This window comes from Panulirus ornatus, chromosome 55 (genome assembly GCF_036320965.1).
Source record: "Panulirus ornatus isolate Po-2019 chromosome 55, ASM3632096v1, whole genome shotgun sequence".
Lineage (NCBI taxonomy): Eukaryota > Metazoa > Arthropoda > Malacostraca > Decapoda > Palinuridae > Panulirus > Panulirus ornatus.
This window is the reverse complement of record NC_092278.1, coordinates 27,007,575-27,019,920: the sequence shown is the minus strand read 5'-3', so window position 1 is coordinate 27,019,920 and position 12,346 is coordinate 27,007,575. Positions and strand designations below refer to the sequence as shown.

Here is a 12,346-nt window from a genome sequence, read left to right as displayed (position 1 = left end):
ATGGGTGATTTGAATGCAAAGGTGAGTAATGTGACAGTTGAGGGAATAATTGGTATGCATGGGGTGTTCAGTGTTGTAAATGGAAATGGTGAAGAGCTTGTAGATTTATGTGCTGAAAAAGGACTGATGATTGGGAATACCTGGTTTTAAAAAGCGAGATATACATAAGTATACTTATGTAAGTAGGAGAGATGGCCAGAGAGCGTTATTGGATTACGTGTTAATTGAAAGGCGTGCGAAAGAGAGACTTTTGGATGTCAATGTGCTGAGAGGTGCAACGGGAGGGATGTCTGATCATTATCTTGTGGAGGCTAAGGTGAAGATTAGTATGGGTTTTCAGAAAAGAAGAGTGAATGTTGGGGTGAAGAAGGTGGTGAGAGTAAGTGAGCTTGGGAAGGAGACCTGTGTGAAGAAGTATCAGGAGAGACTGTGTACAGAATGGAAAAAGGTGAGAACAATGGAAGTAAGGGGAGTGGGGGAGGAATGGGATGTATTTAGGGAATCAGTGATGGATTGCGCAAAAGATGCTTGTGGCATGAGAAGAGTGGGAGGTGGGCTGTTTAGAAAGGGTAGTGAGTGGTGGGATGAAGAAGTAAGAGTATTAGTGAAAGAGAAGAGAGAGGCATTTGGACGATTTTTGCAGGGAAAAAATGCAATTGAGTGGGAGAAGTATAAAAGAAAGAGACAGGAGGTCAAGAGAAAGGTGCAAGAGGTGAAAAAAAGGGCAAATGAGAGTTGGGGTGAGAGACTATCATTAAATTTTAGGGAGAATAAAAAGATGTTCTGGAAGGAGGTAAATAGGGTGCGTAAGACAAGGGAGCAAATGGGAACTTCAGTGAAGGGCGTAAATGGGGAGGTGATAACAAGTAGTGGTGATGTGAGAAGGAGATGGAATGAGTATTTTGAAGGTTTGTTGAATGTGTCTGATGACAGAGTGGCAGATATAGGGTGTTTGGGTCGAGGTGGTGTGCAAAGTGAGAGGGTTAGGGAAAATGATTTGGTAAACAGAGAAGAGGTAGTAAAAGCTTTGCGGAAGATGAAAGCCGGCAAGGCAGCAGGTTTGGATGGTATTGCAGTGGAATTTATTAAAAAAGGGGGTGACTGTATTGTTGACTGGTTGGTAAGGTTATTTAATGTATGTATGACTCATGGTGAGGTGCCTGAGGATTGGCGGAATGCGTGCATAGTGCCATTGTACAAAGGTAAAGGGGATAAGAGTGAGTTCTCAAATTACAGAGGTATAAGTTTGTTGAGTATTCCTGGTAAATTATATGGGAGGGTATTGATTGAGAGGGTGAAGGCATGTACAGAGCATCAGATTGGGGAAGAGCAGTGTGGTTTCAGAAGTGGTAGAGGATGTGTGGATCAGGTGTTTGCTTTGAAGAATGTATGTGAGAAATACTTAGAAAAGCAAATGGATTTGTATGTAGCATTTATGGATCTGGAGAAGGCATATGATAGAGTTGATAGAGATGCTCTGTGGAAGGTATTAAGAATATATGGTGTGGGAGGCAAGTTGTTAGAAGCAGTGAAAAGTTTTTATCGAGGATGTAAGGCGTGTGTACGTGTAGGAAGAGAGGAAAGTGATTGGTTCTCAGTGAATGTAGGTTTGCGGCAGGGGTGTGTGATGTCTCCATGGTTGTTTAATTTGTTTATGGATGGGGTTGTTAGGGAGGTAAATGCAAGAGTCTTGGAAAGAGGGGCAAGTATGAAGTCTGTTGGGGATGAGAGAGCTTGGGAAGTGAGTCAGTTGTTGTTCGCTGATGATACAGCGCTGGTGGCGGATTCATGTGAGAAACTGCAGAAGCTGGTGACTGAGTTTGGTAAAGTGTGTGGAAGAAGAAAGTTAAGAGTAAATGTGAATAAGAGCAAGGTTATTAGGTACAGTAGGGTTGAGGGTCAAGTCAATTGGGAGGTGAGTTTGAATGGAGAAAAACTGGAGGAAGTGAAGTGTTTTAGATATCTGGGAGTGGATCTGTCAGCGGATGGAACCATGGAAGCGGAAGTGGATCATAGGGTGGGGGAGGGGGCGAAAATTTTGGGAGCCTTGAAAAATGTGTGGAAGTCGAGAACATTATCCCGGAAAGCAAAAATGGGTATGTTTGAAGGAATAGTAGTTCCAACAATGTTGTATGGTTGCGAGGCGTGGGCTATGGATAGAGTTGTGCGCAGGAGGATGGATGTGCTGGAAATGAGATGTTTGAGGACAATGTGTGGTGTGAGGTGGTTTGATCGAGTAAGTAACGTAAGGGTAAGAGAGATGTGTGGAAATAAAAAGAGCGTGGTTGAGAGAGCAGAAGAGGGTGTTTTGAAATGGTTTGGGCACATGGAGAGAATGAGTGAGGAAAGATTGACCAAGAGGATATATGTGTCGGAGGTGAAGGGAACGAGGAGAAGAGGGAGACCAAATTGGAGGTGGAAAGATGGAGTGAAAAGGATTTTGTGTGATCGGGGCCTGAACATGCAGGAGGGTGAAAGGAGGGCAAGGAATAGAGTGAATTGGAGCGATGTGGTATACAGGGGTTGACGTGCTGTCAGTGGATTGAATCAGGGCATGTGGAGCGTCCGGGGTGGGCCGTGGAGGGCTGTGTGGGTATGTATATTTGCGTGTGTGGACGTGTGTATGTACATGTGTATGGGGGGGGTTGGGCCATTTCTTTCGTCTGTTTCCTTGCGCTACCTCGCAAACGCGGGAGACAGCGACAAAGTATAAAAAAAAAAAAAAAAAAAAATGTAGCATTTATGGATCTGGAGAAGGCATATAATTGGGTTGATAGAGATGCTTTGTGGAAAGTATTAAGAGTGTATGGTGTGGGAGTCAAGTTGCTAGAAGCAGTGAAAAGTTTTCATCGAGGATGTAAGGCATGTGTACGAGTAGGAAGAGAGGAAAGTAATTGGTTCTCAGTGAATGTCAGTTGCGGCAGGGGTGTGTGATGTCTCCATGGTTGTTTAATTTGTTTATGGATGGGGTTGTTAGGGAGGTGAATGCAAAAGTTTTGGAAAGAGGGGCAAGTATGCAGTCTGTTGTGGATGAGAGAGCTTGGGAAGTGAGTCAGTTGTTGTTCACTGATGATATGGTGCTGGTGGCTGATTCATGTGAGAAACTGCAGAAGCTGGTGACTGAGTTTGGTAAAGTGTGAAAGAAGAAAGCTGATAGTAAATGTGAATAAGAGCAAGGTTATTAGGTACAGTAGGGTTGAGGGACAAGTCAATTGGGAGGTAAGTTCGAATGGAGAAAAACTGGAGGAAGTGAAGTGTTTTAGATATCTGGGAGTGGATTTGGCAGCACATGGAACCATGGAAGCAGAAGTGAGTCACGGGTTGGGGGAGGGGGGGGGAAAGCTCTGGGAGCGTTGAGAAATGTGTGGAAGGTGAAACCATTATCTCGGAAAGCAAAAATGGGTATGTTTGAAGGAATAGTTGTTCCAACAATGTTATATGGTTGCAAGGCATGGGCTATAGATAGGGTTGCGCGGAGGAGGGTTGATGTGTTGGTCATGAGATGCTTGAGAACAAGGTCAAGTGGTTTGATTAAGTAATGGAAGGGTAAGAGAGATGTGTGGAAATAAAAAGAGTATGGTTGAGAGAGAAGAAGAGGGTGTATTGAAGTGGTTTGGTCACATGGAGAGAATGAGTGAGGAAAGATTGACAAAGAGGATATATGTGTCAAAGGTGGAGGGAATGAGGAAAAGTGGGAGACCATATTGGAGATGGAAGGATGGAGTGAAAAAGATTTTGAGCGATCAGGGCCTGAATATGCAGGAGGGTGAAAGGCGTGTAAGGAATAGAGTGAATTGGAACTATGTGGTATACTGGGGTCGACGTGCTGTCACTGGATTGAACTAGGGCATGTGAAGCGTCTGGGGTAAACCATTGAAAGTTTTGTGGGGCCTGGATGTGAAAAGGGAGCTGTGGTTTCAGTGCATTATACATGATAGCTAAAGACTGAGTGTGAACGAATGTGGCCTTTGTTGTCTTTTCCTAGCACTATCTCGTGTGCATGTGGGGGGAGGGGTTGTCATTTTATGTGTGGCGGGGTGGTGACAGGAATGAATAAAGGCAGACAGTATGGATTATGTACACGTGCATATATGTATTGTCTGTTCCTTCCATGTACATGTTGAAATGTATAGGTCTGTATATGTGCGTGTGTGGACGTGTATGTATATACATGTGTATGTGGGTGGGTTGGGCCATTCTTTCGTGTGTTTCCTTTCAGCCTGGATTCTTAACCTCTGTGACTCATTCCATGTCCATGTTTTGGCTACATAGTTCAGGATTGGGAGGATGATGCTGTCCCTTAATCCATTCTTCTCTTCCATACTTACACCTGTACCCTTCTTTATTCTATTAAGAGACTCAATGACTCTTCTACCCTGTGCTGCTCTTTGCCTTATCTCTCCTACCATATCACCAAACTTACCCAAGATAGCCCCTGAATACATGAATTCTCTCACCTCTACCTCTATATCTGTAGCACAGTTTGGTGGTCTTTCTTCTTTCACTCTATAGGGTTTGAAAAATCCATACTTTCCTTCTGTTTCTTTTTAGACACCATTACTTTACTTTTACTCACATTTACCTTTAATCACCTATGTTTACACACACACATGAAAGACACTGATACCCCTCTGCAACTCCTCTTCACTCTCAGCAAACAACACTGCACCATCTGCAAACAGGCTTGTTTCAAACCACCATTCCTCACTACTACACCTAATCTCAGCACCCCCTTTCCCAAGTTTTGTTTCATCTCTCGTAACATTCCATCCTTATAATATGTGATAAAAAGCCATGGTGACATCACAGCCCCTCTTCACAACCACATGTATACCAAAACTTTTGCTCAACTCTTCATCCATTCTTACAAATGCATTTGCTTCTTTAAAGAAGGCTTTCACACCATCCAGCAGTTTTTCTCCTATACCATATATCCTTAAATATCCCATAAAGCATTCCTCTCAACTCTGTCATACATTTTCTCCAGATCTGTTAAAGCTGCATACAGCTTTGTACCTTTCACTAGATACTTTCCTCACAGTCATTTTTGCAACAAAAGTCTGATTCATACTTTCCTTACCTTTCAAAAAAGAATAAACTCCTTTGATTCTGCATGCAGTCAATTTCATCACTCTGTCAATCAAAACTCCTTCTTACATTGTTCCTTATATACTTAACAGACTTTTTTTTTTTTTTTATATACTTTGTCGCTGTCTCCCGCGTTTGCGAGGTAGCGCAAGGAAACAGACGAAAGAAATGGCCCAACCCCCCCCATACACATGTACATACACACGTCCACACACGCAAATATACATACCTACACAGCTTTCCATGGTTTACCCCGGACGCGTCACATGCCTTGATTCAATCCACTGACAGCACGTCAACCCCTGTATACCACATCGCTCCAATTCACTCTATTCCTTGCCCTCCTTTCACCCTCCTGCATGTTCAGGCCCCGATCACACAAAATCCTTTTCACTCCATCTTTCCACCTCCAATTTGGTCTCCCTCTTCTCCTCGTTCCCTCCACCTCCGACACATATATCCTCTTGGTCAATCTTTCCTCACTCATTCTCTCCATGTGCCCAAACCATTTCAAAACACCCTCTTCTGCTCTCTCAACCACGCTCTTTTTATTTCCACACATCTCTCTTACCCTTACGTTACTTACTCGATCAAACCACCTCACACCACACATTGTCCTCAAACATCTCATTTCCAGCACATCCATCCTCCTGCGCACAACTCTATCCATAGCCCACGCCTCGCAACCATACAACATTGTTGGAACTACTATTCCTTCAAACATACCCATTTTTGCTTTCCGGGATAATGTTCTCGACTTCCACACATTTTTCAAGGCTCCCAAAATTTTCCCCCCCTCCCCCACCCTATGATCCACTTCCGCTTCCATGGTTCCATCCGCTGACAGATCCACTCCCAGATATCTAAAACACTTCACTTCCTCCAGTTTTTCACCATTCAAACTCACCTCCCAATTGACTTGACCCTCAACCCTACTGTACCTAATAACCTTGCTCTTATTCACATTTACTCTTAACTTTCTTCTTCCACACACTTTACCAAACTCCGTCACCAGCTTCTGCAGTTTCTCACATGAATCCGCCACCAGCGCTGTATCATCAGCGAACAACAACTGACTCACTTCCCAAGCTCTCTCATCCCCAACAGGCTTCATACTTGCCCCTCTTTCCAAGACTCTTGCATTTACCTCCCTAACAACCCCATCCATAAACAAATTAAACAACCATGGAGACATCACACACCCCTGCCGCAAACCTACATTCACTGAGAACCAATCACTTTCCTCTCTTCCTACACGTACACATGCCTTACATCCTCGATAAAAACTTTTCACTGCTTCTAACAACTTGCCTCCCACACCATATATTCTTAATACCTTCCACAGAGCATCTCTATCAACTCTATCATATGCTTAACAGACTTATTACCATATAATATATACATAGATCTTTAGTACCTTTTCATTTGAATAAAAGAACAACAATAACTTTCACCCAGTACTCAGGCACAACTTTCTGTTTCCATGCTAAATTATAAATGGATCAAGTCTGTCACTTTCTTCACCTTACTTTATCTTTTCCACTGAAATCTCATCCATTCTAGATGCTTTTCCTACCCTCAAACTTATTATCACCCATTTTACATCCCTAAAGGCATTTGCACTTGTATCTTCTTCCTTCTTTCCTTCTATCCTCCATAATCATGCTTGTACCAACTGCTGCCTCACCTTTCCTTCTATCCTCCATAATCATGCTTGTACCAACTGCTGCCTCACCTTTCCTTCTATCCTCTGTAGTCATGCTTGTATCAACTGCTGGCTCACCTTTCCTTCTATCCTCCATAATCATGCTTGTACCAACTGCTGCCTCACCTTTCCTTCTATCCTCTGTAATCATGCTTGTACCAACTGCTGCCTCACCTTTCCTTCTATCCTCCATAATCATGTTTGTATCAACTGCTGCCTCACCTTTCCTTCTATCCTCTGTAGTCATGCTTGTACCAACTGCTGCCTCACGTTTCCTTCTATCCTCTGTAGTCATGCTTGTATCAACTGCTGGCTCACCTTTCCTTCTATCCTCCATAATCATGCTTGTATCAACTGCTGCCTCACCTTTCCTTCTATCCTCTGTAGTCATGCTTGTATCAACTGCTGCCTCACCTTTCCTTCTATCCTCCATAATCATGCTTGTACCAACTGCTGCCTCACCTTTCCTTCTATCCTCCATAATCATGCTTGTACCAACTGCTGCCTCACCTTTCCTTCTATCCTCTGTAGTCATGCTTGTATCAACTGCTGGCTCACCTTTCCTTCTATCCTCCATAATCATGCTTGTACCAACTGCTGCCTCACCTTTCCTTCTATCTTCCATAATCATGCTTGTATCAACTGCTGCCTCACCTTTCCTTCTATCCTCCATAACCGTGCTTGTATCAATTGCTGCCTCATCTTCCACATTCGTCAGTTCTTCAAAAGAATCCTTCCATCTTCCTTTCAATTCCTCCTTCTGATACAGCAACTCCCCTTCCTTACTTTTCATGTTAACATTTCCAGTCTTACATCCTCCTCTTCCCTTTTTTACTTCTTTTGGTACAGTTTCATATTTTCCTAAAACTTTTCACTCAACTCTCAAAATCTTCATCCACTTTCTTTTTGCACTCCTCTATCAGCCTCTTAACATCCTGCTTACACATCTTATATTCTTCCCTCCTCCTTTGCTGAACTTTCACTGGTACATTCCTTTCAAGCATTCTATCATATGCCTTTTTTCCTCTCTTCCACACTGTTTCTGATATCATCTACCCACCATGCATTTCCCCTTTAATTCTTAATTCCCACAACCTTCTGTCCATTTACTGACTGTGCAACCTTTAGCAGTCTTTCTCTAAATATTGTAAACACCTCATTCACACATAACTGCATTCCTACATTTACTGCACTTTCATCTAAACTTTCACTTACTCTCCCTTCATACTTCTCACTGCATTCTCTCTGCTTCATATTCTCACTTGCCAACACCTTTACCTCTTTGTTCTTCTTTTCACCATGCCTCCAATTTTCCCTGATCCTCACCGCCATTAGAACTGCAAAATGATCAGAGTCTCCAGAGAATCATCTCACAACTGTGGCATCCAGCACACCCTTTCTCAACCTTTTATCCTCTGCCACATAGTCAGTCAGACCCTTTTGCTCTTCTCTTCCATCGTTTCTCATCCATTTATACCTATGAATCATCTTGTTCTGAAAAAAGGTGTTTGCAAGGAATAAACCCCTTTCAGCACAGACATCCACAAGATAACTTCCATTCTCATTTACTCTAGGCACTCTCTGTTCACCAACTATCTCACTGTTGTCTGTTGTTCTCACATCCCACCTTTGCTTTCATATTTCCCATTACAACCACCTTTCTCTCCATCTCGAAACTATTTATCCTTGCCTCGCATGGTCTTCATATTCACTGGCGCACATACATGTACTCATGCATTCATCACAATTTTAATCTTTCCTTTCACCCTTATGACCCCTGATCCATTCCAACCATGTTCTGTAACATTCTCCTATATTATTGGTGATGGAACAGTTGCATATTCTTCTTTCTGTCTTCCCTGATAATTTTCATTCATTCTCATCTGTACCTTTCTTCCTTCCACGCCCTCCAGTAACTTGCATTCTTCATTTCCATTTTCACTCTGTCGACTTTGCCCATGGATATCGGTTTCCACAGTCCCCCGCACATCCAAACTATTACTTTTAAATATCTCCACATGCTCCTCCTGCTCTCACCAGTCATATCATTTACATTCAGGGCCGTTACCCTCAATGACTTGTCCCTTTTACTCCCTGGCATTGCTGATAGAGTCCGGTGCCACTTCTTAGCCTTTTGTGCCTCACCCTAGATAGGCCACTGGCAGAGGACAACTCTAGTGCAGTGTGTCCCTGAGGTCATCAGGCTCCTACATTGTTCAAAAGACTAAAAACCCCAGCACACCTCAAATGTTTGTCTGTATTAAAATAATTGAATAATTCACTCCAGTCTTATGTTTTATATCCTAGGCTTCAGTCATGGACAGTAGTCCATATCAAGGGTAGCCTCTGAGTATAACGTACATATTAATTTCAGGTTCGGTTTTTCCTTGTGGACTGTCGACCGTCTGACCAGTACAATGCTGGTCATCTTCCCAATGCATTTCATCTTGATTCCAGCTTGGTATGTCACGCTAGAGTTTATTATATTGCAGGAATGGAATAGATGTGTGGTGTGACATTCCAGCTCGGTGTGTCTCACTTGAGTTTATTGTATTGCAAGAATAAAATAGGTGCGAGATGTGGCAGTTGAGTTTATAACAAAGGAGCTTGTAATTCCCATTTTAAATAAAAATGGGGAACAGCTTGTCAAAGTGAGTGTATACATGAGAGATGCATTGGGGGTCTACAGGCAGTATTGAAGTACGTGCTAACTGATAGTCATGCAAAGGAGATTTTGTGATGTAAACTCGATCAGAAGGGCAACAGGTTAACACACCTTTCTTTCTTAATTAGAAATCCTCACTGCTTCTAGTATCTGTCTTCCCACACCATGTATTTTTAGCATCTTTCTCAAAGTATCTCTGTTAACTCCTCGGTGTGCTTTCATCAGCTTCATAAATGCTGTATTTAAAAATCTCTTATTCTCTAGGTATTTCTCTCATGAATTTTAAGAACTTTATTCTCAAAGTATTTCTCACATGAATTTTCCAGAGCATTTATCCCTTATTTCTCCAATGAATTTTCAGAGTAAAAGCCTAGTCTAAGCATACTCTATCACTCCTGCAGTCACTTTATTCCTCCCTCGTCTGAAGCTCTGTGCTTGCTGCCAACCTCTCAATCACCTCTTTTTGATACACAGTTCCACTGATGCTCAACAGACTTATATATCTGTACAGCAATATGTCATTCACTTTTATCCCCATTGCTTTGACATAATGGCAGCATACAGGCAATCAACCAGTCTTCAGACACCTAACCTTGAGCCATACATACATTTAAAACCCTTACCTAACCAGTTGACAGTCTTGTCACCCCCTTCTTGAGAAATTCAACAACAATCTCTACTTTTCCAGCCGCTTTATGACACTTCATCTTATGAATGGCTTTCATTCAATTCATATCTTTTCACAAAACCATGTTCCACGACTCTCTCACTCTACATATCTTCACATGCCAAACAGCCCACACCTGCAGCTCTGTCATCTAACACATTCAGTAGACTCTGCCTGCTTAAGGGTTACACTGAGCAAAAAGCCACATTCTGCAAGGCTGTATCATTGTCAGTCAGCAGAACAAAACATAGTCTCATCAGTGAGAGGCATTTGGACAATTTTTGCAGGGAGATAATGCAAAAGACTGGGAGATGTATAAAAGAAAGAGGCAGGAGGTCAAGAGAAAGGTGCAAGAGGTGAAAAAGAGGGCAAGTGAGAGTTGGGGTGAGAGAGTATCATTAGATTTTAGGGAGAATAAAAAGATGTTTTGGAAGGAGGTAAATAAAGTGCGTAAGACAAGGGAACAAATGGGAACATCAGTGAAGGGGGCTAATGGGGTGGTGATAACAAGTAGCGGTGATGTGAGAAGGAGATGGAATGAGTATTTTGAAGGTTTGTTGAATGTGTTTGATGATAGAGTGGCAGATATAGGGTGTTTTGTTTGAGGTGGTGTGCAAAGTGAGAGGGTTAGGGAGAATGATTTGGTAAACAGAGAAGAGGTAGTAAAAGCTTTGCGGAAGATGAAAGACTGCAAGGCAGCGGGTTTGGTTGGTTTTGCTGTGGAATTTATTAAAAAAGGGGGTGACTGTGTTGTTGAATGGTTGGTAAGGTTATTTAATGTATGTATGACTCATGATGAGGTGCCTGAGGATTGGTGGAATGCTTGCATAGTGCCATTGTACAGAGGCAAAGGGGATAAAGGTGAGTGCTCAAAATACAGAGGTATAAGTTTGTTGAGTATTCCTGGGAAATTATGTGTGAGGGTATTGATTGAGAGAGTGAAGGCATGTACAGAGCATCAGAGGAAGTGAAGTGTTTTAGATATCTGGGAGTGGATTTGGCAGCAGATGGAACCATGGAAGTGGAAGTGAGTCATAGGATGGGAGAGGGGGCGAAAGTTCTGCGAGCGTTGAAAAATGTGTGGAAGGCGAGAACGTTATCTTGGAAAGCAAAAATGGGTATGTTTGAAGGGATAGTGGTTCCGACAATGTTATATGGTTGCAAGTCGTAGGCTATAGATAAAGTTGTGCGGAGGAGGGTGGTTGTGCTGGAAATGAGATGTTCAAGGACAGTATGTGGTGTGAGGTGGTTTGATCTAGTAAGTAATAAAAGGGTAAGAGAGATTTTTTTTTTTTTTTTTTTTTTGCCGCTGTCTCCCGCGTTTGCGAGGTAGCGCAAGGAAACAGACGAAAGAAATGGCCCAACCCACCCCCATACACATGTATATACATACGTCCACACACGCAAATATACATACCTACACAGCTTTCCATGGTTTACCCCAGACGCTTCACATGCCTTGATTCCATCCACTGCCAGCACATCAACCCCGGTATACCACATTGCTCCAAATCACTCTATTCCTTGCCCTCCTTTCACCCTCCTGCATGTTCAGGCCCCGATCACACAAAATCTTTTTCACTCCATCTTTCCACCTCCAATTTTGTCTCCCTCTTCTCCTCGTTCCCTCCACCTCCGACACATATATTCTCTTGGTCAATCTTTCCTCACTCATTCTCTCCATGTGCCCGAACCATTTCAAAACACCCTCTTCTGCTCTCTCAACCACACTCTTTTTATTTCCACACATCTCTCTTACCCTTACGTTACTTACTCGATCAAACCACCTCACACCACATATTGTCCTCAAACATCTCATTTCCAGCACATCCATCCTCCTGCGCACAACTCTATCCATAGCCCACGCCTCGCAACCATACAACATTGTTGGAACCACTATTCCTTCAAACATACCCATTTTTGCTTTCCGAGATAATGTTCTCGACTTCCACACATTCTTCAAGGCTCCCAGAATTTTCGCCTCCTCCCCCACCCTATGATCCACTTCCGCTTCCATGGTTCCATCCGCTGCCAGATCCACTCCCAGATATCTAAAACACTTCACTTCCTCCAGTTTTTCTCCATTCAAACTCACCTCCCAATTGACTTGACCCTCAACCCTACTGTACCTAATAACCTTGCTCTTATTCACGTTTACTCTTAACTTTCTTCTTTCACACACTTTACCAAACTCAGTCACCAGCTTCTGCAGTTTCTCACA

General features: G+C 42.8%; 1 protein-coding gene across 6 annotated transcripts in view; it reads left to right on the top strand.

Moving 5' to 3' along the window:
- The window catches only part of TBC1D23 (TBC1 domain family member 23), a 138,031-nt gene that overhangs the window by 75,210 nt on the left and 50,475 nt on the right, over positions 1–12,346 (top strand). For 4 of the 6 annotated variants that reach the window (XM_071693295.1, XM_071693293.1, XM_071693292.1 and 1 more), the window contains exon 9: positions 9,168–9,254. The exons of the other annotated variants lie outside the window; for them this stretch is intronic. In XM_071693295.1, the coding sequence (XP_071549396.1) occupies positions 9,168–9,254 (87 nt within the window). The remainder of the gene's footprint in view (positions 1–9,167; positions 9,255–12,346) is intronic. 6 annotated transcript variants of the gene reach the window in all.